A 26,602-nucleotide genomic window follows, 5' to 3' on the forward strand; every position below is an offset into this window, starting at 1 on the left:
GCTGTTCTTCTGTCACAGCTGCCGACTGAAAAGCTGCTCAGTGGTGATGACAGATTGGGAATTTAGTCTAGTCTCATCTTCAGAGTCGGACCAAATCGGTTGTCGGTCAAATGCGATCATAAAAGTATCCATTTTCTGTTTATGTGCAAAGTAAGAAATAAAAATGTTCAAGTGGCTCTCAGCGGAGTGATACAGTGTTTGTGAAAAAATTGTGATGTTATGGCGATATAAGAGCACAGTTAGAACGCTCATCAACCAATCAGCTGGTGTGGCCGGAACTAACTGTTGTATAATTAATAAATGAATGTCCGGAATGTCTCAAGGCCAGTACCCTAACAAAATGAATTAATACTGTCTATAATTTATCCTGTCTTATAGGAGCGCACTGAAGTTCCTCGGCCAGGTGACCTCGCAGAACTGGTGATCTTGAATGGAAATGTAGACCTCCAGGTAGCATTTTTGGATCAATTGCTGCTGCTTTTATTGTTACACTTGTTAAAGTCCAGAAAAATGAGAGTGTTGGCTTTGATTTCTTAAAGCTTTGAAATCATTTCTAACTATCAGCTGTAACCCTTTCTTATACACTCCAAGATGATAATCTTTAAAGGGATGGTTCGGTGAAAAAGTACGCTTTTTTACGTAATGTTCCACTTACTCCAGATGTAGTCAATCAGCAAAGACATGATTGGAGTCCAGATTTTGCTTCTTTAGCTTAGAACTGGAGCTACAGGGGTAATGTAGCTAACAGACACAAAGTCAGTAGTCTTCTGGGGGGCGGGGGGGCACTGAACTCAGTGGAAATGTGTTCTGTAGAGTGACGAATCTGGCTTCCCTATCTGGCAGTCTGACGGACGAGTCTGGGTTTGGCGAATGCCAGGAGAACATTACCTGCCTGACTGCATTGTGCCAACTGTAAAGTTTGGTGGAGGAGGGATGATGATATGGGGTTGTTTTTCAGGGGTCAGTCTAGGCCCCTTAATCTTAATCTTAATCTTAATGCTTCAGCACCAAGGCATTTTGGACAATTGTACGCTTCTAAATTTGTGGGAACAGTTTGGGGAAGAACCTTTTCTGTTCCAACATGACTGAGCCCCAGTGCACAAAGCAAGGTCCATAAAGGCCTGACTGGGTGAGTTTGGTGTGGGAGAACTTGACTGGCCCACACAGAGCCCTGACCTGAACCCCATCAAACACCTTTGGGATGAACTAGAACATTGTGAGCCAGGCCCTCTCGTTCAACATCAGTATCTGACCTCACAAATGTTCTTTTGGATGAATGGGCAAAAACTTCCCACAGACACTCTCCAAAATCTTATAGAAAGCTTCCCAGAAGAGTGGAAGCTGTTATAGCTGCAAAGGGGGACCAACTCCATATTAATGCCTATGGATTTAGAATGGGATTCATAAAAGCTCCTGTGTTTAGTAATTTGTAGGTATCTCAGTATACCTATAAGAGTTTATTGGACATATTATTCCAAAGCCATGGCCATTGATATGAAGTGGGCCCCCTCTTTGTGGCTATATCAGCCTCCACACTTCTGGGAAGGCTTTCCTCAAAATTGTAGACTATTATTCCTCCTCCACCAAACTACTGTGCATTCCGGTAGATATCGTTCTCCTGCCACCATTTACATTTACAGCATTTGGCAGACACTCTTATCCAAAGCGACGTACAGTTTGATCATCTTTTACGCAGGTAGGCAAGGATAGCATTAGGAATTTTGCCCAAGGCCTCTTACTGGTATAGCATTGAGTGCTTGCCAAGGCAGGGATCAGACCCCAGTCTGCAGCGTGGGAGGCAGTAGTGTTACCTGCTACGCTATACCAATCCCCACTATACCAACCCCAAACTTACCAAACACCAGCCAAACCAAGATTTGTCCACCAGATTTCCAGATGAAATTTTGACAACGCACATCATGACCCTAGGCTTTTATGCAGCTGCTCAGCCATGGAAACCAAATTCATGAAGCTCCAGGACACAGTTCTTGTTCTGACGGTGCTTCCAGAGGCAGTTAGGAACTCTGTAGTGAGTGATGCAACAGTGAGAGGTGATTTTAGCATTTTGTGCTTCAGCACTCAGCAGCCCTGGTCTGTGAGTTTTGAGTCCTAGACCAGGGCAGAACTAGCAGGGCAGAAACTGATTTGTGGCTGAAAATGGCAACACCATGTGTAAAGTCACTGAGCTCTTCAGTACGACCCAGTCTACTGCCACTGTTTGTCTATGAAGATTGCATGTGCTTGATTTTATACACCTGTTAGCAATGAGTGTGATTGAAACACCTGAAGTCCATATACTTTTGGCCATATACTGTATGTTTGGTGAAGTACATGTGGTAATAATGTAGGATATCACATCTCCAAACATTTAGACATTCAGTTTTGTTTTTGTGTGGGATCACTAGTTTCTTGCTATAGTTCACATGAAATAAATAAATAAACTAACATTTTAAACTGGCAGTACATGAGTGTTTACCATCACTGGGGTTGTTACCGCAGGAACTCGACTAACCATGAGATATTTTGGCCCTATTGCCCACCCTTACTAAAAAGAATGATTTAAAACCTGCGATGTGATCAGATGGTTTTCTGAGTTGCATTACATTGGCCACTTTTATAACTCCAGCTTTATTGTGTCTCTCCTTGAAGTGACGCTCATGAGATTCTCAGTCACCAAGCTACTTGAGGTGAGTTGCTCTGATTGCTGTGGTGTTTATAAATACGACCACGGTCATTCTGAATGAATCTCATATCACTTTTTCTTGGTCTTCATGTTCCAGCTCAGTGTAACATGTCAGAGGGTCATCAATGACATCCATCAGTGGAATGGAATACCTCCTGACGTAGTGAGAGCTGGACTTGTTCGCTCCTCGCTGTCTCCAGATGGACCTCTCTGCGTGAGATGATAACTGTCTATAATTTTCCAGACACTATGGCTAAGCTGCGACTGGAGCAATCATTGTCCAGCACCTGCCCTCTGCATAATGGAGCATGTGCATGGAGGAACGCCAAGCATTCTGATCCATAAAAAGAAAGTGTGGTTTCTCCATACGTCATGGAATACATACCTACAGCCTTGGACTGGACTGGAGAGACTCGAACTGGAGAGGAAAAGTGATTTACTTAAGTCGAGACTGAACACTAACTTAAGAACCTCCGCTTTGACTCCATTGGGCTGAAATTTTGACAGCTCCAGTCAAGTCTGCCAGCTTCTCACATGTTTTTTTTAATTAAAGGTATGCTATATGGTTTTGATGAGGGAAACTTGCATGTGCAGGGATATGAAGTGCAAGCTAACACAAAAAGTATAATACCTGGCAATATATTCTGTTTATACTCTGCAACATACTGACAGCATATAACAGTGTATTCCATTTTCATGATAGACTCATGATTCACATACGTACTGAAATGGACATTTGACCACCAGTCAAACAGCAGGATATGTTGTTCGATATGAGCTTCACACCACATTGTATGGATTTGTGTTTATGCACCAAAAATGTGTTGTTTTGCTTCAAAAACTGTTTTGTTCAATAATCAAAAACATAAATATTACTGTGTAACAAGAGTTTTATTACGTGGTAATATTCAGCATTAACAGTATGACATAACATGATATACAACATATGTAAATGGTTATATGCAAAAAACACCCCTTGTCAGTTCACGTTCTGTTGATTTGTGATCTGCAGGGTACATGCTTCTGCAAATTTTTCAGTTTCTATTTATTTAAGTTTAAAACAATGGGAAAAATATATATACATAAAACAAATAAATGCTTATAAATTCTCAGATGACTATTGCGCAGTGCTGTATATATACAGTGGCACCAAAAAGTATTTGCGCCACTTAAAAGTGTAAATGCAAGTTCGTTGTGTTAAGAAACCAAATGTCAAACCAAGCGGCATTTATTATAAATGTACTACTTAAAGACTGTCAGTTTCTTTTTGGCGATGTATTCGTTCAAAAGGCAGCTGATGCGTTTCGGGTCATTAAGTGTTGAGCAGTTTCTTAGCAGGCTCACATCCAAAATGCCTGTGTACACTTCTGTATTTATGATTCCATCAACACTGCCAGAAAAACAGCCCCTTTGACGTTTCCTTCTCTGTGCTTTACAGAACCTGAAGTGCAGTCTGGTGGGGGTTCCTCTCCAGGCTTTCTCCACACAAAAACTTTGGCCGCTTTTCCACTATCGAACCAAACGGTTCTCAGGGCCATACTAGGCTGTTCTGCACAGGTCCGGACTCGTGAGACCGGTTACGGTTTCTGTTTCCATCCGTTGTACCAATGAACGAGGAAATACCGAAGAAAACTACACAACCAGTGGTTAACTGCTAACAGGCTAATAGCTACATACACGCCACCCACCACAAAACATGTCGGATTCCGTCTGTCACTCCAACTCCAGTCTCTCTCGCTGTGCTCTCATCTTGACAACTTGTTTATCCTCTGTGCTATTTGAGCATCTGTCACTGAAACAGACGGTTCTGCGGTGGGTTTTACCTTTAGCCAGATAACTACATTAGCCTTAGCGCTGCCCGGCAGGTCAAAGCAGCACAAAACAATTCAAATTTTTTCATCTTTCTGTGACTTTAACACCAGTCATTCAAATTTGTGCTCTCAGATACAAGTCTTTATCCTCTAAATGGGTGTTTTTAATTATTAGTTCGCTAGACTTGCGTTAGCTTAGCCTAGCAGGCTACAGCTTAAAGCACTAACAGAACAGGTCCGATTTCCACTTTCCATCACTCCAACACCGACCAGTTAACTTTGCTTTCGCTGTAATAAGTTTTTGTCATCTTATACCTGCACTGTGGTGCCTGGATCTCTTTAGCTAAGCAAAGTTAACTAGGAGAGAAGAGCCAGCTAGCATTAGCTTAGCTTTGAGGCTCCAGCTTCAGACAACAGAGAAGTTTGATGTCGAGTTTTTGTCCTTTTAACATCAGCCGGTCAACTTCGCTTCTCCCAGCTACTCTCTTCTGGTCAGCAGTACCATTTAACATTTAGAAATTGGTCTTAGCTGAGCCCAGTTTTTAAGTGTTCCTTGTCGAACTGTGTCCGTGTGGAAATGCCACTGGAACGGTTACCCTCTGTGCTCAGAACCGTTCGGCCCTGCGGTGGAAAGGAGGCCTTTGTGTGGAAGTTGTGCTCAAAGTGTTTAATCTAAAATACAGTTTTGTTAAAACTTTGTGAAGTATGTATAAAAGAAAAACCTCAAAGTTTACCACTGTTTAAATGCAGTGGTAAACAATGACTGTTAGAGCTAGGCCTTCAGTTCAGGCCAGAAATATTGAAACACCTCTGCTCATTTCTGCTAGAGCCCCTATGGGATTTTAGTGGTATGTTAGCACTAAGCTAACGGCAGTTCACATGAACGTTGTTTGGTTGTTGTAAACTAAACGTGGAAATTGGAAGCTTCTAAAAGACATCTGAAGCTTGTAACAGACATATTAACATACATTTTACATGCATTTGTGTAGCAATTTTACAATAACCCCTTAGAGCGGCTGCACTTTTCCATCTGAACATAACAGTGGTCTGGCCACCACTCATACTCACAGTCAGTGATGTATCTAGGACTTCAAGACGGTTTACAGAAACGCTTCTTCTCACAACATTGGTCCCACCCATTGGAAATCAGAACATGATTTGTTGATTCCACTGTCTGTTCTAATTATGTTGCTCGTTAATCTGACACATTAGGCCTTCTTTTCAGCTCCTAAAGTCCTCACAAATGGGAGTGTTTGCTTGGCTGTAGATTTAGATACCACAGTGAAGAAATCCTGATTGGACCATTTTCTGATGGGTTTTTACCTTTGTTTCCAACCAAAACATGACAAGAATAACTGCAACATTTTCAGTGTTTAAAAATAACCATGAACATTCATTTGATACAAAAGTGAATTTAAAAATATTTGGTTAGGGTGTCTAAATACTCTACATATGCATGTATATAATATATATGTATATATGGTCCCTTTCAAAAAAGTATCTCAAAAATAATAACTTGTAACTTTAAAAAAAATTGACAATGTTTGCCTCCTTTAGTGTAAGTTAATGTAAAGAGATATTGTTAAACGTACTTTTGGAGTATTTCTGTTGGTCTGTTATGAATTTTTTACACAAAGTAAAGGACATGTGATGTGATGTGGGAAAATAAATAAAAAAAAATGGAGATTTTTTTTGTATGTTTATTTTATTGTATTTTTTTTCTTTTATAGACGGGTGATGAGTGACAGGTGACAAATTAAAAGTTGGTCTGTCATGAGCCAGAAAAGCTTCAGTGTGCTTTAGCATAGATTCTGCAAGTCTCCAAAACTCGGGACTGGAGGGATGGGACACCGTTCTTCCAAAAGATAGTCCCTCAGTTGGTGAAGCTTTCATGCCTGTACTGTTCTCTTGGTGTACACTGCACATGCACTCGCCCACTTGTGAGAGCATGGTGAAGGATGACTCCTCTCCACTGACCTTTCAGATGTACATAGGTTCCTGCCCCGCAGCCCAGCATTTTCATACATACCACAGAACATGCTAACTGCTTACTTGTATCATGCAGTGCACCTGTCTGGAAGCATCTGCACGTCTTATGTTTCTCCACTCGTTTATTATTATTATTGTATATTTTCCATTAATTTGTCACCTGTCTGAATCTGCATATACAGTGCTGTGCAAAAATCAGAGACCACCCAACATGTATTTCATTTCTAGTAAAAACAGCCATTAAGTAATTAGTAAATTAAGTTATTCATTTTTCAATATTCACAAATTTAACAGAAAATTACAAAAAGTAAACATGATATTTTTCAGTATTTAGAGTGTCCACTCTTTGCCTTAATTACAGCTTCTCTTTCTTTTCAGGAGACTCACTTTTTCATTAAAATCTGCCAGGATATTTTAGCTATTTTCTTGGGTCACGGCAGTGCATTCCTGAACTTTGTATTTCCCAGAGCGCAACTGTCTTATTTATCCTTATTTGGACTGGTGGGCTGTCTAGGAATGCTGCAGTTTTCCAGTCAGATCAATCTCATTTCCATCTGCCTGACATTAATCAAACTGTGTTGAAAAAAAAAGCCGTTGAGCACACAGATTTATAGATTTACAGCACTGCAAAAGTCAGAGACCACCCTCCATTTCTTATGGTCCTTGTTAAAACAGCCATTAAGTACAACTGATTCATTTTTTTATATGTCTGAGATATAAGAGAGTCCACTGGCATAATGAAGGAGAAAGTGAAAAGAAAAAGAAGTGAAAAACAGATACTTTCAAAACCGGAGCTTAAAACAATGATTAAAAGCTGCAAAGAAAACAGGACTCCTAACAACCACCTGAAAGACCTGCTAGACCACCAACACGGTCTTCATCAGATAAACAGCACTCAAAGCTTATTATCTACTACAAGTAATAGCCATTTAGTTGAATCTAAGGGAAATGCAAGTTGAGCGTCTACAAAGCATCTACAGTGGGCTGTCCATATAAAGTGTTCGCAAGCTTTCATCTCTGAGAGAGGAGAAAATCAAGCTGCTTCAGATCTGAAAACGTCCACAGGTGTTTCTGTCCATCCTTCCACTGAGAGAAGACGACTCAGGATGTGTAGCTGTCAAGAAGCCTCACTGAGAAACAGTAAACAGGCAAAAATGAAGAACATCTGCTCAAGAACACTGACACTGTAATTGTAACTGGAATTACTTGGATTGTAAGAAGCAGAAACACAGCTGCTCCGTCATCTTGGCTGTTGTCATGCCAACAGTAGAGGTGGCTACAGAACCCTGCTAGTGACATCCTGTATAAATAAAAATAATGTGTGGCCTCAACTTAGTAAGCCGTGGTAACGAGATCCTAATGTGTGGGCATGACTTAGTAAGGTGTGGAAATGAGATCCTATTGCGTGACCAGGACTTACGAAGGCATGATCTCATTTCCACGCCTTACTAAGTCGTGGCCATGACTTAATGATCTCATTCCCACCAGCAGAGCTCCGTAGGCAACTGTGATTTGTCAGTGCATATATACAGCCATGTCATGGTCAGTTAAAGACACAGATGGCCTAATTAAATATGTACTGGACACACTAAGCTGTTTCAGACATGTGGGTTGACAATTTTCCCGCTTCTCTCTTTTAGTAAAGACTGTTCTGGAAATGTATGTGATTCATGGATGAGCTGTGAATGTTTCTGCACTGTGTGCTGCTCACCAGGTGTTTATTATTATTATGATGATGATTATTATTATTATTACTACCATTATTACTATTATTATTGTTATTATTTTTATAAATAAATTCTGCTCTTGTAAGTATCTGTATACTGTACATAATTATATTAAAGCTAAAAGTTTGATATAAATATATCTCTGATGTTTCATTTGAAGTGCAACTTTAAATGCAGTCAGCTATAAATGTGGAGCCAAGTCAGGTCACTTTTATTCATGTTGCATTTTTAAAGAAAACGTGTCAACCAAAGTACTGAACAATCAGGTAAAAATACAAACTCAATTTCAAAAAAGTTGAGACAGTAGGAAAAATGTAAATAAAACAGACAGCAAATCCTTTTTGACCTGCTTTCAATTAAGAACACTACAAAAATATTTGTTTCAGCTTATTAACTTTGTTGTTTTTTGGTATATATACACATTTATTCTAAATCTGATCCTTGCAACATGTTCCAAAAAGTTGAAAAAAGTGCATGTTTACACATGTGTTACATCCCCTTTCCTTCTGGAAACTGAGGACACTTATTGCTGTAGTTGTGAAAGCTTTTTTTTTCCCATTCTTGCTAAATATAGCACATCAGATGTTCAACAGACCGGGGCCTCCATTGTCAGATATTGTGCTTCGTAATGCGCCACATGTTTTCAATGAGAAACAGGTCTGGACTGTAGGCAGGCCATTCAGGCACCTGCTCTCTCTTATTCTGGAGCCACACTGTTGTAATTGTTTTGCTGAAACAAGCAGGGACATCCCTGAAAAAGATGTTGTCTAGATGCAGCATGCTTATCCAAATACTGCGTAGTTTTCCGGCTATGTGGTTAAATTCATTACAGAAGCATTTTTAACGCAGCGCCATCTGGAGCTCAGCATTAATGTTGCCATCAAAGGTGAACAAGTTACCCAACCCCCATACAATAACAGAAGTATGTTTCTGATGATTACGTTGGTACCAATATGGATGGTCCTTTTACTTTTTGGCCTGGAGAACACAATGTCCATTATTTCCAAAAACAATGTGAAAGGAAGACTCATCAGCACACATGTACACTTTGCGTCAGTCCATCTCAGTTGAGCTTTAGCCCAGAGAAGTCAGCAGCGTTTCTTATTGTTGTTTATATATAGCTTTCGCTTTGTGTAGCAGTCTTAACTTGCATTTGTAGATGCAGTGACAAACTGTGTTTACAGACAAGGGTTTGCTGAAGTATTTCTAAACCCATGTGGGTAAATTCAGAACTTTTTTCTTAAATTTGTTCTTGAGAAACGTCTATGTCTATGTCAGATTCATGATGTGTTCTTAAACATAGAATTGTTCGCACCTTTTTGCTCTTGAGTGTGCAGATTCTGTTCTTTCCTAAGAACAGAAAATATTGGTTAATGTCAGGATCTTTGTGAAAACTGCACGAGTTTAAGAAGAAATTTCTTCTTGAGAAAGGTTGGATAAAGAGGCCCAATGTTCTTAAACTGTTGGATTATTCAGTCAGTCAATGTTGTTTTTTGACTGAGCCTTTTGTGAATATTCCTTTAATACCCAGTCATGAAATCACCTGTTCACCTGTTTACCTGTGGAGTTTTAAAAATATAAAAAAAGTTTAAAACTTAAAAAAAAATTTAAAATAGGTGTTTTGGTCATTCCACAAACTTCCCAGTCTAACAGTTCTCAGATTTCAACTTTTTGGGAAAGTGTAGCAAGTATCAAATTTTGAATTAGCGTGTATTTACAAAAATCTATAAAACTGAAAAGGAACCTGGGCTTGTAATAAATAAAAAAAAAAAATGAATTAGGAAAATTAATAAATAAATAAAATGATAAAACAACAAGATATAACTGAACGATAAAACACAGTTCTGTAAGACTTAAAAAGACTGAAATGCCTTGGACATTGGACTCACAATTTCTAAATCCTTACTTGACAGAATAGATTTAAGTTTGGCAATGGCTCTCATCTCTCACCACTGCAGTTCCTGCGTGTCAAATTTTATAGCGGATTCAAAGTTCATGCCAAACTGTGTTTGCTATTCAACCGTAGGCTCAGACCACTTACCAGATGCCAACAGCACAAATAAGACAGTTTAGAAGAATAACATCCTGGTTATCATTATGATGTTGTTATAAATAATATATAATAATAATAATAATAATAATAATAATAATAAATTACATTTATATAGCGCCTTTCACAATCCCAAGGTCGCTTTACACAACAAAGAGTAATTATATTTAGTTATTATTATAGTTTGGTGACTATTATTTATTCATGTGTTTATTCATTTTTGTTTACTTTGGTATTGTTTGTTTGCGCAGTTACTTGTAGTGATGTGTGCTGTAACTGTTGTGAATAATTCCACTGTGCTGATAAGTACACTCTAAACAAAAAAGGGTTCTTTATAGTACCAAACAAGGGTTCTGTGGCATGTAACAACAGTGGAAGCCTATTTGAAAAGGGTTCCTATATGGAACACATTCTCAAACTGAAGAGCAATTTCACCATGCAAAGAACCATTTGATCATACAAAGGGTTCTTTGAGTGTTCATGGTTCTATATAGAACCATTTTCTTTACTAAAGAACCCTTTATAAAACATCTTTTTAACAGTGTAGTCATTCATTCTTTTCAAATCTGGTAGGAGATCTGCAGTTTCCTTTTTCCCTTCATGTTCTGCCTTCCTGCCTGCCTGCCTCAAGGTCTGAGTATTTCCACTGAGCCATGGCTAAGATCTGACTCTGGATCACTTGGCTCTGAGAGGGGCAGCAGAGCTCAAAATGTCAGGGCAATCAGAATTTAGCAACTAGCTCCTCTGTGTTAGAGCATCGTGGGAGATTTGTTTTCCCTCAAAATGAGCTGTAAAATATCAGTTCTGCAGTTCTGACAGTGGCAATTTTTAAATGTAAATTATTTATTTGTGGTAGTTTTTAAATAATTTAAATTTTTATAAATTATTTAAAAACTACCACAATATGTCAGGCACCAGGTAACTTGTTAGTAATAGCTTTCTGTGAGGGAGCTTTTAGAGGCGTTAAACTCTTCAGACGTCTGGTTCCTATCACCAACACTGAGCAAATCTGACTCGGTAAGTTTCTCAACAATGAAGCATTTCACCTCAAACCACTCTGGATGATCTTGTTTACACCGTAATGACTGAATCATGCAGATATTTTGAAAAATCAGTGTAATTCTCCTGTAAGGATTCAGCTCAAGTTAAATATCTGAGGCGAGGCTTTTATTTTGAAGGACTAACGGTGTTGTTGCAGGAAGCTGCAGCTGAGTCTTCGTGTGGAGCCGGTATGGTAGCATGTGAAAGCACATTAGCGCTCAGTTTCAACTGCATGTAAAAAGCTCTGACTGATAAATCATCACAAAAAGTAGATTTTGGGGTAAACAATGTGTTTCTTCTTAAACGGCGCTGCTTGTTAATTGTGCAAAGCTTTCACAAACACGAAAAGCCCTGTCATGCTAACTGTTATGCTAACGATATCTTAGCCAAGCTTGTCTGCTTTGTATTTGGCAAATTAATGATGTTCGTACTTTGTGTGGCGTTTCATGAAGCTGCCGTTCTGAAGTGTTTGACATAAAGTCTTTTTAAAGTTATTTTTAGTCTTTTTTAGCTGGCTGGCTACCATAACGTACTTGTTTTCCACCAGTGTAGCCATGGAAACGGACTCGTCTCTCCTCAGTACTGAACTGGAGCAGCAGAGCCAAGAAGAGCTTTATCAGCAGCTCCTGCTTCAGGTAGACGCTTTAACGGCTGTCAGTTTATTTGAACTTGTCATCTTTATGAGCTTATTTTTAGGGTTGGGCTTCCACAGAGCTTTCATATCAGTCCAAATGTAGGAAGTGCATATTACACTCTTTAAAAAGATGGTTCTTCAAGAGTTCTTTAGTAAAGAGAATGGCTCTATTTAGGACCATGAACCCCTTCGTGCTTAAATGATTCTTTGCATGGTGAAATGATTCTTCAGATTGATGGAGATGCGTGTTGTATATGGTTCTAAATAGCACCAAATAGGGTTCTGCTATTGTTAGAAGCTTGACACTGTGAAATAGAAGGACCCTTTTTTGTACTATATGGAACTATTTTCCATTGGTTCTATATTGAACCATACACAACACATTGTCTGTCACTTTGAACAACAATTTTACCATGCGAAGAGCCATTTAAGCATGAAATGGTTAAGGGTGTAACAGGTCATTTCTCGGAGGATTTGATTGCAGCCGCAGGAGCATCAGTGAGGTCAGGTACTGATGTTGGATGACTCATCCCAAAGGTGTTGAACGGAGCTCCATCACTCCAGAGAATGCAGTTCCATTGTTCTTGTTGTACCCCTCTAGCTGATGCTGGGCATGTGGCCCCTTGTGTAGCCGGTCCAGAGCATCTCATTCTTTTGGTCAATGCTTTTCCATGGAGGTAATGCAGACTGAACTTTGGATGTATGTCAGGTGTATATCTTGAAGGAGAAGACTAAAGGTGAAGTGAGCGGTCGAAATAGCCTGAAGAGGGCTCGCTTTGCTCACTATTGCTTCACTTTGCCAGCATTTTCCTGCACACCTCTCTCTGACATTGTTAACACATAATACCATTGGTTTGTTTCACGCAAATGAATAAGATCACTTTTGCATTGGCGAGGGTGGAAATATTCAAGTGAACGGAGTTTGGCCTCAGTTACATTGTTCTGTTAACACATTGTGCCCACCCACCACAAGAATGTGTAGCTGTTAGTGGCCCTCACTGAGAAAAGAAAACAGACACATCAAACAATGGACTGACCACCCTGGAGGCCAGACCTCAACATCACTGAATGTGTTTTGGCTTGCTTGGATCGTAAGATGCTGAAAATTGTTATATTTAGTTGTTGGGGGTTCTGTGTTATTTTCTGTAAATAAAGGTTAATCTCTGATATTTGCACAGTACTGTACATGAACATGGCAGCAATATAACCAGTCCAGATGACTGCCTTGGCGTAGAGCACCTGGACTGTAAATCAAAGGAAAGGCCGATCTGTAGGCCCTGTGCTTGTGGAGTGGCGCATTGTGACATACACTCTAAATCACATGGGTGGGTGTGGAGAATTCCTGCAGTATGATTCTTACCAGAGTGTCCCAGCAAGGACATTTGGATGGTGTGTAGAAGTATGTGGGTGTGTAGAAGTATATGGTTCAAGGAAACACAGATGCCATTTCTTACCTTCATGTTTTGAGTAACCATTAGCCGGTGCTGTAACAGATGTCCCTACGTGTTGCAGCATGTATCACAAATGCACGAACTATACATGCATGGTTGGAGGGCAGCAAGTGTCAGGGCACTTGATTGAGTAGAACAAAGACCAGACCAGAGACCAGCCGAGCGTTTTTGGGGTTGCAGTAAGGCAAGTTCAAACAGGCACCGTCAGTCAGTGAATTGCAACAGACTATTATTTAGACTCATTATTTTATTCGAAAGTACTGGAGAACTTCATCAGAGCATTTATGCGGTTACTACAGCTCATTCACAGCAAAGCATTGAGTTTTGCCACTGAACCACAGTGACCAGCCTTCACAGATAGCCATCTCTTAAGTAACTTTGTGTTCAAGGGTGCTTTTTCTGCTTTTCCTGTAAAGACGATGATGGTGGTCGTGCTTATTAATTGACCAATTCATGCCCAAAAATGCATTGCAAAGTTAGTCAAGCATTATTTTAAAAGATGCTGGCAAAAATCCCATTCAGCCTAATGAGGAATTCTTGTGCATATCTGTTTTTGCACAATTTATTGTACATGTGTGTGAAAGGTCACATTGTTTGGATAGATTGTTGTTTTTGTTTCGTTTATTTATTTATTTATTTATAAAGCTATTGTTAGCATGGTGGCTTATTTGTTGTCTTTTAGGACTCAACTGTTCAGCTGGATCCAAGAAAATATTCCAGCTTCGTATTATAGAACTGTAAACTCTAACATAAATGGACACAGCCATACGCTGACCACAAGTGCATTCTTCTATAGCAGTTGTTATGAGTTTTGGACCTAGATCAGAGGACCTCAGCTTTACAGAACGTTGGCAGAAATAAAAAAAAGTTGAAATTTTTTCTTTGTAATAGTTTTTGTTAGGGATGGTACGATACAACCTTTTGTGATACCAGTACAGATATTAAAATTTGATTAGCGACGAAATGGCTTGGGAATTTACATCATTCCGTGCTGCATTGTGGGATCGTTTTTTGTTTCCGTGCTACAAATACTGTTATATACTGTTAAAGAGATTGCTGTTTTATTCTGTTGTTCAGTAGAGTGAAAAGAGAGTGTATCTTGACGAAATCCAATGGGATGCCAGGCGAAAGAATATGGATAAAAGTAGTCTTATTAATGGTGGTTTAAATGGAATAGTGATTTGGGTATGATAACGTTACCTTTCTTTTTCATTCACCGTCTTTGTAGTGTGTTTAAGTGCGTCTTATTTTGAGTAATTCAGAATTTCGAAGTCATTCGAAGGCCAGTTACAGTTACTATTGGTTAATTAAGTCCACTCGGCCACTGGCAAATTTAACTGAGTCACTGGCGTTATTTATTCAGCCTCTGCCTTCTGTAACCAGAGAGGATTCACGCTGTCATTGATTTAACTTAGTTACTGACATATTTCACTTAGCCACTGGCAGATTCCACTGCAAGTAGCCTTTTAGTAAACACTTCTTGCCTAGCTAGTTACCAAACTAATTCTATTACTGGACTGTACTACATACAACTCCACAAAATCTGTATTAGATTACACTTAGTTTGAAGTTTACACTGAAGAGCCAGTCAAGCTGAAGTTTTTAGGAGAGCAGACAAATGCGAATCGTCTGACACCTCAGCTAACATAACTAGCCCATTCACAGCATAATTTACTTCACCTGCTGAAAAGTTTATGCCATTTAATCTGTACGATTATAATAAAAAATGAGCTTGAGCCAAATTTTTATTTGCATTCTAAAGCCCTATTTTTTATTTTTACCCCCACTCCTTGTTTTTCGAGTGTCACCTTGCCCCTTCGAGCAAGGGGTAGTGGTTGAAATCTTCCCTACAAAATGGGACCCTCAAATAAAGAAGAGCATTACTTCATTAACAGCTACTAGCGCTGCTCTGTAGGCGACGCTGCCAGTCTGCAGTGACAGCAGAGGAGGGTAAAGTTCAGCTCCTCACTGCTGGGCTTTAGTTACATTTAGGGCATCATATGCCTTCAAAGAGGGGGATATGATAATCTCCGTTCCACCTTAAATGGTGCAGCAGTTACATTCTAGCGCTTCAGGCGTTGGTGATGTGGAACTATTTAAGGTGGAATGAGAAATTTAGCTAACTAGCCACTGAGAAAATAGCAAATTTTATGCTTGTTATGAAGAAAAGGACCATAATACACTGAAACGACATTAAACTAAGATAATACACCTCTATCTCAAAAAAATCGGGACACCCTACCGCTAGGCATGAACGCGCAAAACAGAGGGCTAATGACGAGGGGTGAAACGGGATTGGGCCTAACTGTGATGCTTTCTGTGTGCTTTTTAATTAGGGCTGTGTCTGAATAGCTAAATGAAACTTCCTGTTTGTTCTGCTTTCTTTGATTTTACCCTGATATTAGATCTGATATTCATGTAGGTCCACATGCTAGTCAGCTCTAAGCATATTTAATGGGCTTCATATCTGCCCAGTGAAGGAAAGCAGGTAGGAAAGGAAGATTCATTCAACTACTCTGACCCAGCCTAGATCAACTGTCCCTGCTACAGTGACTGCATTGTAACATCACATGAGTATCTAAAGCTGGCAGTACACTTCAAACGATGATGAAATTAAACTAGCGCTGAACTTGCTGTCAGACTTGGTGTACATCATGTACTTTACCAGTCGCAGTAGTTTCAGAACAAACAAGGCAGTGATTAGCAGTACTGTGTGGCAAGCAACCCACACCACACTTTACAACTCACAGTGTAATTTAAGCCAAAAAGGGGTTTTGCTTTGAAATGTTTCCATTTAGAATAGACTGCTGGCTTAAGAGTGTCATGTCATGCTGAAACTACTCAAACCCTCTACTATCTCACAGGAATAACTACACAGCTGTCAACATCACATCACACAGTGTGAGTGAATGATACTAAAGCAATAAGCCACGAGAGGCTTCTGCTGCGCTTCATGCCAAAGAACACCTTTCCCCATGATAAAATTGCAGTAACTCACAGCCTTGAGTGGCTTATTGCTTTTATAAAACGGCGGCCAACATAAATAATTATCTAAAACATTGTGTATATTTTAAGTTATTATTAATAATAATTGACATAAACAAGTATACTGTCAAGAAATGGTTAAGAAATAGTTCCTTTAGAGTATGATGAAGAACAATCGGTCACCAGTCACTGTAAACTGCAGATATTTCATGATTTTTTTTTTTAAAACTTATTTTCATATAACAGTGAACATGTGTAACATAGCACTGTTTAATGCAAATACTTTCAGTTTGTAAGTACTTTTTGGTCACCAAATTACCACCACAAGTCTTCTGCCAGTCTGACGATGCCCCTTTTCTCACACTAGGGCTGAATCTCAAACAGCTCCCTGCTCCCTACATAGTGCGCCACCTAGGAATTTAAATACTGACTCCTGCACCCTAACAATGCAGAATAGCACTAAAAAACGGTCATTTGGGATTCATCCACATTCATACTCGACAAGCAGTGGACTATTTGACAGCAGAAGCTAGAATTTCTAAACTAATAATGTTACACAGTACACTATTTAGCTAGAGAGTACTGAGCCGTTTGGGATTCAGCCTGGGTTTGATGCTACTTCTGACTAAAACACGGACATTTGAAGTGTGTAAGACATTCAGGTGACATTCTTTAGATTTTTATATTGCCGTTTTTCAGTGAATCATATTGTGAGTACTCTAATTTAAGCCTGTGATAATAATGTTGGAGTCGTTCAGCATGTTTGCTATTTTTTAGCCTGTTGGCCAGCTGACCAGCCTAGGGCTCTGTGGTATATTGTGGATTTTACAATGGCTTCAAATGTGGCTCAGCCAATCAGATTTTAGGACCGGATCTGTTTTATAATTCAGGATAGATGTGTTATAGGATTGGATCAAATTTCTTCTTTTTTCTTTCAGAATCCCATTTACCAACTTCTGCTGATAGCTCAATACCCGATACCCTTTAACAGCGATATACCACTTTTTTTGTTCTTTTTGCAGTCGACATTTAGTTTTTGTGTTTTTGAAAACATGTTTATTTTTATTGCAATTAAAGCACAGTAATGTATTTTTTAAGATTGAAAGTAGCATTAATGTGTCAGGAGAAAAATACACTGACTAAACTATGGTGTGAGCTGTCGCGAGTTGCCCTGTAAAGCCTGAAATAACATTTAAAAGTCAGAGGCGTTGGGTTTGAAGTTTTTCAGACCATTTCATACATCTTAACGTCAGGCGCAAAAAGAAGGTACAGCTCAATGTTTAAGTCTCAAATGCAAAAACAACATTATATGGATGAAGATATAATTCCTTCACATCCTCAGGAGACACGCCCCGCACCAATGCGCTCACGATTGTCCCTGGGTACAAAATGTTCTTCTGCACAATTACACATATCCCTTGGAGAGATCTAATCCCCAAAACCTACAGCGTGCAGCTTTAACAAGTACAGTTTTCACTGTTAGTAGTAGTTTTTGTTAACAGTGGTAAATCTCTTTCTGTAAAGCATGCTGTGAAAGAAGGCATTTGTTGGCAGAGCGTGGATATTTTAATCGGTCAAGAACCCAGTGTAAACTGTGAGAGAAGTCTGAGTTTTTTGTCCTGCTGCTTTTGCTTACATATCCTGTGAGTTATGAATAAAGACTTAAGTGCTTATTGAGGTCTTTTTCTCTAATGCTGTAAAATGAAGTAAAGAAGAACATCGGGTGTTTAAAAAAAATGTACTTTAAAACTACATTATTACAAACAGATGGGATTTTTTTGCAGTGGAAGCTTTTGTTTTGTCCTCTGCACATTAAGTTTTGTGTTGTGTGAACCTTGATTGCACCAAATTTAGACCTTCTTGGTTAATTTATGGGAAATAGAATTTAAAAAAGCAAAGCATTAACCCAACTCACAATCACTGCGGCACAGCAGTACTGAACAACAGTGATATGCTTGGTTTGGTTCTGCTATATCAGGTTTTTTTCCGTAGGTTTGGTCATTGGCAAAACGCTTGGCTAAACTCAGGCATGCTTCTTTTATCTTGTTTGCCTTTCAAAGCCAAGTGAAACAATGGGCTAGTGTGACTCTTTAATTTATTTGTGTCTTTCCTGTTTTCAGACCATTGGAAAAGTACAGAGTGATGGTACTCCCTCAAAAGTCATCCGCCCACAACCAGGTTAGTCTCGAAATAGTTTCTCTGAGAATATTATCTAATCCCAAATCAGTTTGCACAGCAGCCTCCTTACCTTTTACTTTCCTGCTGAGACTTTAAGTCTGAACTTTAGCCTTGTTTATTCACGGCTGCTTGTTTTGAATGGTACCAGTCTCCGAGGTCATGTAGGCATGTGACATGCATGTTGTGTCTAAAATGTCTTGCCTACAATCTCATCATTATGTAAAGCTTGTTTGGTCAAACAAACTGCCAAACAGATAGTGGATTAAAGGGGCCTACAATCTGACCTATTGAAGAATTTTCTAGTGAAAAATATCTGCTGCAAGATGAAAAGTCAAGGTATTCTGCCCAAGCAAATATGATTGTTTGATTGCTTCTGAAATCGTCTCTCTATCACCTCTCCAGGCCCAAAGCATGCATACTGCAGAGACATAACTCTTATATATGACTCGTTTGGTCAAACAAACTGCCAGATAGTGGCTTTAAAAGACTTGTTCAGATATTTCCATCTCTGTCTTCCTCTATGTTACCACTTGGCTTCAAGACAACTTTTCAGTAGCTTTTTTGCTGTCAGCTTTGGTTTTTGTTGATTTTGTTTTAAAAATGAATAAATAACCTTTAGGGCAGGGTTGCCCAATTCATGGCCCAAAGCTGACCCATGAAGACATGGCCCACCACTCCTTCAACCAATGGGAGAACACAGTTTTATCTTATGTATGTTATTATTAAATTATAATTTTCCTTTTAAAGTGTTCTTTTTAAAGTATTTTAGTAGGGAAAATATAGTGTGGTTGTAAAAAATACATTTTTAAAACTGAATTTTGAAGCCTTTTTGAATTGAATTGATAGCCTTTTTGGCCTTTTTGGCCTTCATCCCACCACAGATGTTACACTTTGCCCTCCCAAAACACAAAGTCTGTGCACCCCTGCTCTAGACTGTTTTCTGAAATAAAGTGGGTTCTTATTTCAGTTTGTTGCTTTTGTTAGAACTGGCATCATGTTTGATGATTATTTGAATTAGGGGTGCACAACTGAGGTCCTGAAGGGCTGGTGTCCAGCAGAGTGTGGTGACTTTCCTGCTCAAACTCAGCTGCTTCAACTCATCTGTTAATTGTGCCTTCTTTGAAAAGCAGATCTGAAACACTTCTTATAACTCCATTGTGAGTGGGTGGGGATAAACTGCTGTTGGTAGTTATATGTAAATGCACTGGTTTTCTGGACATCACGAATAGATGGGTTTCTGTACGACATCATCACGGAGATGCACGCACAACTAGGGGGCAGTTGTTGTGCAGTAAACTGCGCCAACCGCAGAGAAGACGGTTGGAGAATGTTTATTATCCTGAGGGGATCACATTCCTTTGCCAAACACTGCAGCAAATAATGGATCCAGGCCATCAAATAGGCGGATAGGGGTCTCGATGGTCCCAAAGGTAGTGAAAGACCCACGTTGTATCCGAATGTAGTGTTTTTTTGACAAGGTGATCGGCTACCAACCCATCCAAACTGTAGTTTTAATACTGGTAGCATTTTCTGACACAGAGATTTAGACGAGGCTGAAGTCCACTTTCTATTCGCCGGCTTCTTGTTTGAATTTTCCCATTACACCTTAAGTGGTGCCTGAGTGGGCAGCGGCCTGAGGCTCCAAAACAGGGGTTGGCAAACCAAATGTAAAGAAGAGACATTTTGTCCTTTAACAAAAATCAAAGCACCTTGGGAGCCACAGCATTTTATGTCCATTTTACCATCTTGGCTGTAAATACATCTTAGTGTGTGTTGATGTACTAGTATAGGCTAAAAAATATAAACGAAAATACAGACTTACTTTGCTCTGCTTTAAGCTTTACCTCAACTATAGCTGCTTTTCTCGCATCTCTGGCAGGAAACTTTTCCTCAAAAGTAGAATAGTTTTTTGTAAAATGTCCCTCAATGTTCGACTTTTTACGAGGCTGAAGTCAGTTTCTTATTCACCAGCTTCGAATTTTCCTGTTCCACCTTAAATGGTGCCTGAGGTGACAGAATGTAACTGCTGCATCATTTAAGGTGGAACGGGAGAATGCGAACAAGAAGCTGATTTCAGCTTTGTGACTTTTTAGTGTTTGACAGTTTCTTGTTGCAGATTAAACGTATGAGGAAACCAGCTGAAGTGATTATAAATGCAAATAAGTCCATTCGTCAACAAATTATTGATGTTCATCCCATCCTGTAGCTACAGATCTGTCTGGATGGGATTAAATTTGATTTCATTTCAAAGTCCTGAGGTAAGGTCCTGTCTTACAGGTGCTCCTAAGTGACTTTATTTCCATCCAGATCAGCCATGTCGATGTTTTTCTCCACCCTCCCCTGAATAAATTACAGGCTAAAAACATGCTGTTTTTCACTGAACATAGTCCCATCTGGATGCATATCTGTGTTTTTGCAGGCAGCTGTCACTTTTCCCACAGGAGATATAGATTTTTGTGCGCTGCTATTCACCAAATTTGTTCTCCTAGTGCAGATATCAAAGCTCCCCTGCCCAAGACAGTAAACACTTTCTGAATCGTAAAGTTTTAGTTCTTTTGGGTGGTAAAGCTTCAACTCCAAACTATATTAAACATTATTAGGGGGAGAACGAAAATAAAATCGGTGAGAAAATGAGACCCTGCCGACTCATTGAAGGGGCGATTATAATGACAGCTACAAATGTTGAACAGTACTTTTCACTTACAGAAGCTAAAGATCATCAGTCCTTTAAAAAGTTTTTTTTTTTTTGAAAGTTACTCTAGAAATAATAATTAGTCAGTTCCTTTAAGATGTAATATTAAATTCTGACAGAATGAAATACAACCCACCAGAAACTCGCTCGTCCCCTTGATTAACTAATCCAGTCCTAATAGGTCTTATGTTACAGTGGTCATTTTAGAACATCCTCAGACCACAGTGTCAGGGTTTAAACATGAGACAAAATGACCTGATGTCTCTGCGGGGAAAAAACACTGTTGTGTTTTAGCTGTTGTGTACTTTGATATCAGGCCAAACAGCCTTGGACGGTAAAGTTTGTAACATTCATAGTTCCCTTCTTTTCACTAGATCACTTCACAGTTTCCTGACCTAGGACATCTGTCACTCTGATGGTTCTATTGGGAACTTTCTCAAAATGACCGAAAGAAAAAGATATTCTTGTAGAAACATCTCTGTAGAAGTAAAAAAAGTAAAATAGAGGGGGAAACTGTTACCTGCTGAGGCCAGTTGGGTGATATAATGCTGATTAATGAGATTACCACACTGACTTTTACTAAATTCCACTGATAGTTGAGGGCAAACAGGATTGCTGAAGAATGAGTCAGCAGGCTATAAAGTGAGGTGCTTTTCAAACAGGAAGCTGTTTTTGAATAAACTCAGACGGGCAGATTTTTCTCTTGGTGAACTACTGGCTATACCGGCCGAGCATGTCTGGAGGGAGAGTTAAGGACTTTGAGCAGGGGCAGATGTTTTTCTTAGACTTGTTTTGGATTCTAAGTCTCTCACAAACATTACATTCAGGTCTTGTATCTTAAAACGAATGGTAAACTAAGTCGAGTCTAGGATTAAAAAAACCTGCCCTCGCTCAAGCTAATCCTGTCCTTAATTGACCCCCAGACAGTTGTGTTTTTATAGCAAATGCTATAAAAAATATGGAGAGTGACAGAATGAAATGGGACGTTTTGCGACTGAGGGGTCTTACAAGATGAGCTATTTTTCTCTGCCTCTCATCCCCATCTTCGACGAGGGAAGGTGTTTCTGATCAGGCAGTGCGTCTTGAGCCTAAACAGTATGAACCATTGAATCAAGTCAACAAAGAGTTAATGTACTGCCAGAAAATGATTCACTGTGAGCAGGAGAGGCGTCCAAATGGTAGAATATTCCCTCAAACCATGAGAACTAGCTTCTGATTATCTGTTCAGCGGGTCCATATTCAATAAAACATGCAAGCTGATTTCTTAGATGTACTGAACTCCTAATGAATAAAGTGTCATCCAGGCTTTGCTGCAGGGTCTCTAAATCCTTATGTTCTGCAAGCTGCTCATGGCACTACCGGCAGCTGTATGGAGACTTGCAAGAATCCTCTTTTAATCGATCCTTCAGGTTACCTAATCTGACCTTAAACGTTATCAGTAAATGTGCTAATCATAACACTTTTGTGAGGTGGTGCTGGGGGTATTTAGGTCAGCGCATGAGTGTGCTTATCTCCTCACTCTAGGCTCCTATGCTGTCATATTTATGGGTGTGGCACGTGTAGGGCATCATTAGGGGCGGTAACGTTGTTTGTCTGTTTTGCATACCGTGACGTGTCATCTTACTTTGGTGCGAAGACACGTCATAGCAGAGTTGAACCAGAGGGGCGCTGCAGAGGCAGAACTGTCCACGATAAAAATGATATTTTTGGAAAGATGTGTTCACATTTCAATCAAGGCTGGTATATTTTATTATTACAGAGCAGTGCATTTCAGCTGTTAATGAAAAAAAACATCTTAAATCTTAGTTGCTCTTTAGCAGTTACATTCTGGCACACTCTACATGTGACTGTTAGACACTGCTGGAGTTACCAGCAGTACCAGCTCATCCACAGCTTCTGCACACAAGGCTCTGATCATGTCGTCATCTGATGCAGCTGACCGAGTCAGGTGGCTTCTCAGGCCTTAAGAGAAGAAGCACAGCAATTGCTGTAGCGTCCTTGTTAGGCTAAAGCTAACCCCAAAAGGCCGGCCATTCCTTTATGTCTGCTGCCTCAAAAATAAGCCCGAATATCTGCTGTGTTTCTATTTTCATTTGAAATGAGACTTAGCCACTCAGCTAAACATGCTGACATTAGTGGTTGTATGTCTTGGTACCTGAACTTAATTGTGGCATACTGGTATAAAGGCCATGAATGGAAATGGTAAGAGAAAAATGGTATACGCCCACTTGTGAATAAAATAGTTATTAGTTACGCAAAAATCTATTTAATTGTATGATATTATGATTAACACTAATATCATGTAAAGAAATGGAATTCTCCCCTTCTTCCAGGCATATGTGTGAAGACCTCATCTCTAACAGACCAGCAGAAAGTCTTTGTAAACATCTGTCAGTCACGGGACGTGCCGCCCCCTCCCCACCTGTCCCAGGAAGCGTTGGTGGAACTCCTGGAGTCAGATGACCCTACAGGATACAAAGTGCCCATGAGCCTTGGCGAGGCCCACACTGAAATAGACAACAGTGAGCATTTTCTGTCACTTCATCACTCCTCTCTCTGCCCTTTTGTCCCTTTTCTGCATTATAATTCTTACCACTGTACCTACTTTGTTACTTTTTCCTGTAACAAAGTAGTGTAACACTTCTTTAAATCACATTACAGTTACTGACTTAGATTTTTGGTACTTGTGTTACACATGTCTCTAAGACAGAGCTGCCCATGCCCAAGTTTGGCCCATGAAGACGTTTTAGCCTGCCAGAAAAATACTCTATACCTAATGAGAGAGCAAACATTTTTATAGTGTACATTAGGGCTTGCATAAATAGGTCAACTAGTTGGTGAAATACAACAGGGATTAAAAACAGCAGTGAACAGGCAGGAGGAGGAACAGAGCAGAACAAAAAACTTTTTTTTTCTGCCGAGCACATAGCCCAAAATGCTTTATTAATGTTGGAAAATTACTCGAGATGAAAAATATTCCACTGCAAGCTGCACAAGACCATACTGAAATACAAGCTTAGAAGCCAGAACTGGTAGGTTTTGAGAACCATCGTCTCTGACAGGATAGGGCTATTTGACTGAGATGCAATACATCCAGTCCAAACCACAGCATCTGCTGCGACAACCCCTATTAGCAAGCTTCTAACAAAATACTTCTCATAGTTTTCAGGACGGTTTTTTTAACATGGTAATGATGACTAGTAAAACAAACAACTAGTATAAGTGACAAATAGTAAAAAAAATATGTATATAAAATTCAATTATAAAAAATTTAAAATTCTTAACTTGTAAAATAAAAACAGCACAGGAAGCTTTAGATTCCTGTGCTGAGGAAGAAAAGTCTTGAATCTCACCTAAACAGGCCAGATTCAGTTTTCATTCAGAAACAGCTCTGTAGGCTTTACAATTTAATTAATAAGAATTTAATTTGAGGCAACTGTTTTTACAGAACTGTTTTTACAGACAGGTTTCCAGATTTTCCAGAAATTTCTATCATAAATTTAAACAGTAATGACTGGCTGTCTTGTTGAGAAGAAAGGCAGGGATTAAATGTCTTGTCTTTATACTATTTTCACTTGAATAGAGGATTTGTAAATCATTGGTGTCTGTTTTATTTATGTTCCCCACTCTTCCAACCTTTTTAGAATTGGGTTTGTAATAGGTAAAGTAATCCCAACGCAGTTTTAGAGAAGTGCTTAATAATTTTTTATTAGTTTTTAGGTAACTGCCCCAACTCTGGTTCTCACTGTTTTTTTGTCTGCTCATATAAGGAATGAATACCTGTATGAGCTCCAGGTTTTAATTATAATTCTAAAATAACAATTTAGTAATCATTTTAGTAAATTACATATAATTCAGTAAAGCCTTTCATTCCTCTGAAGAAACAATATAACAAAAAATCTGCATGAATACAGACTTAGAAGTACATCACAGTGACAAAAGCAGCTACAAATATAGGCCTCATTAGGTTGATTTGTTATTTGTGAAACAAGATCTGAGGATCACTACTTTGAGTTTTCAAAGCACAACCCCATTTCCAAAAAAATTGGGACGTGTTGCAAAATGTAAATAAAAACAAAATGCAATGATGTGCAGATCATTTAAACCCTATATTTCATTGAAAATAGTACAAAGACAACAAATCAAATGTTGAAACTGAGAAATGTTATTGTTTGTTGAAAAATATTTGAATTTTGAATTTGATGCCAACAACATGTTTCAGAAAAGTTGGGACGGGAGCAACAAAAGGCTGGTAAAGTTGTGTAATACTAAAAAAAAAAATCAAATTCAAAATGGGCATATATTTTCCAAAAAACAATTAAATTTGTCAGTTTCGACATTTGATTCGACATGATTGCATTTTTGTTTTTATTAACATTTTGCACAGTGTCCCAACTTTTTTGGAAATGGAGTTGTAAAACGAGAACTACCAGATGTCCACAGAGGCCTCAAAAGGAGCCATTAAAAATTTGGCAGCATAAGCAGGTGAAAAGCAGTGGACCCACATAAACCCACAAGTAGGAAGTGAAACCTTTATGTTGTTTGTCCCCTGTGTTCTTCACTGTAGGTATTTATGTGGGTTAGCTGACAACAAAGATCAGAGCTCGCCAACAGGGATAGACACTTAACTGCAGCCTGAAAAATGACAGCAGAATTGAAGCCGCGCTTCTGTATCACCTGGTCTCAATAAAACCTTTCTTTCTGGTCTTTTTTTATAAAGTTGGCTGTACAGCAAGGCTGTTTGGAGGCTTGGACAGAAGGTTAGGAGCTAAATGAAAAAACGTGGGCTCATGAGCAATAGGAAAATGGTCTTATGAGCCAACTTTCTTACCCTTTTCTCTACACTCAGGTTTTTAACTTTGACAGACAAATAAGTAATACTTTTAAACTAGTGGGAACATGATGATTGAGCCTTTTCATGGTAATTATAGGGCCTAATTGATTACCCTGGCCTGTATTGTTGTATTGCTACCAAGTAATATAAGGCTATTTTTTGTTTTTTGCTGTTTATTTTGTATTTGTGTATTATTTCATCTGGACCAAAGTGTGTAACAGTGGCTGTGTTGTGTGTAATTTTATCAATTCAGTTCAAGGCAATTTTACAGCAACAAGAGTACACAAGCGCTTTAATGAACAGCAGGAAAAAGTCTGTTCAAAGCTTGAAATACATCTCCACATCCTTCATTCCTTGTCTTTTTGAAGATTGAGCCAATGACCTCATTGTCACCAGACTTACATAGCAACAGTTCCAACAGAATTTAAGCTGTTTAACAGGCAAACTATGACTAAATGTTTTGGTAGTGGCAGTTTAGCTCATTTTGAGCAGAACTCAAAACCACAAGCCGGTACAAGACTAGCAAG

At 39.1% G+C, this 26,602-nt stretch overlaps 2 protein-coding genes across 9 annotated transcripts in view; both read left to right on the plus strand.

Moving 5' to 3' along the window:
• The window catches only part of LOC118800515 (putative protein TPRXL), a 38,548-nt gene extending 35,739 nt beyond the window's left edge, over positions 1–2,809 (plus strand). For all 5 annotated transcript variants that reach the window (XM_036560767.1, XM_036560770.1, XM_036560771.1 and 2 more), the window contains 3 exons: positions 379–450; positions 2,650–2,687; positions 2,781–2,809. In XM_036560767.1, the coding sequence (XP_036416660.1) occupies positions 379–450; positions 2,650–2,652 (75 nt within the window). In that variant the 3' untranslated portion in view covers positions 2,653–2,687; positions 2,781–2,809. The remainder of the gene's footprint in view (positions 1–378; positions 451–2,649; positions 2,688–2,780) is intronic.
• Positions 2,810–11,440: 8,631 nt separating this feature from the next.
• Positions 11,441–26,602, plus strand: part of pih1d1 (PIH1 domain containing 1) — a 36,022-nt gene continuing 20,860 nt past the window's right edge. Inside the window, exons 1-4 of one of the 4 annotated variants that reach the window (XM_036560764.1) lie at positions 11,441–11,489; positions 11,854–11,936; positions 18,492–18,549; positions 23,575–23,763. In XM_036560764.1, the coding sequence (XP_036416657.1) occupies positions 11,856–11,936; positions 18,492–18,549; positions 23,575–23,763 (328 nt within the window). In that variant the 5' untranslated portion in view covers positions 11,441–11,489; positions 11,854–11,855. Of the gene's footprint in view, positions 11,582–11,848; positions 11,937–18,491; positions 18,550–23,574; positions 23,764–26,602 lie in introns of all 4 variants that reach the window. The other 3 variants (XM_036560765.1, XM_036560762.1, XM_036560763.1) reach the window with 3 other exon arrangements.

Source organism: Colossoma macropomum, unplaced genomic scaffold (assembly GCF_904425465.1).
Source record: "Colossoma macropomum unplaced genomic scaffold, Colossoma_macropomum, whole genome shotgun sequence".
NCBI classification, from domain to species: domain Eukaryota; kingdom Metazoa; phylum Chordata; class Actinopteri; order Characiformes; family Serrasalmidae; genus Colossoma; species Colossoma macropomum.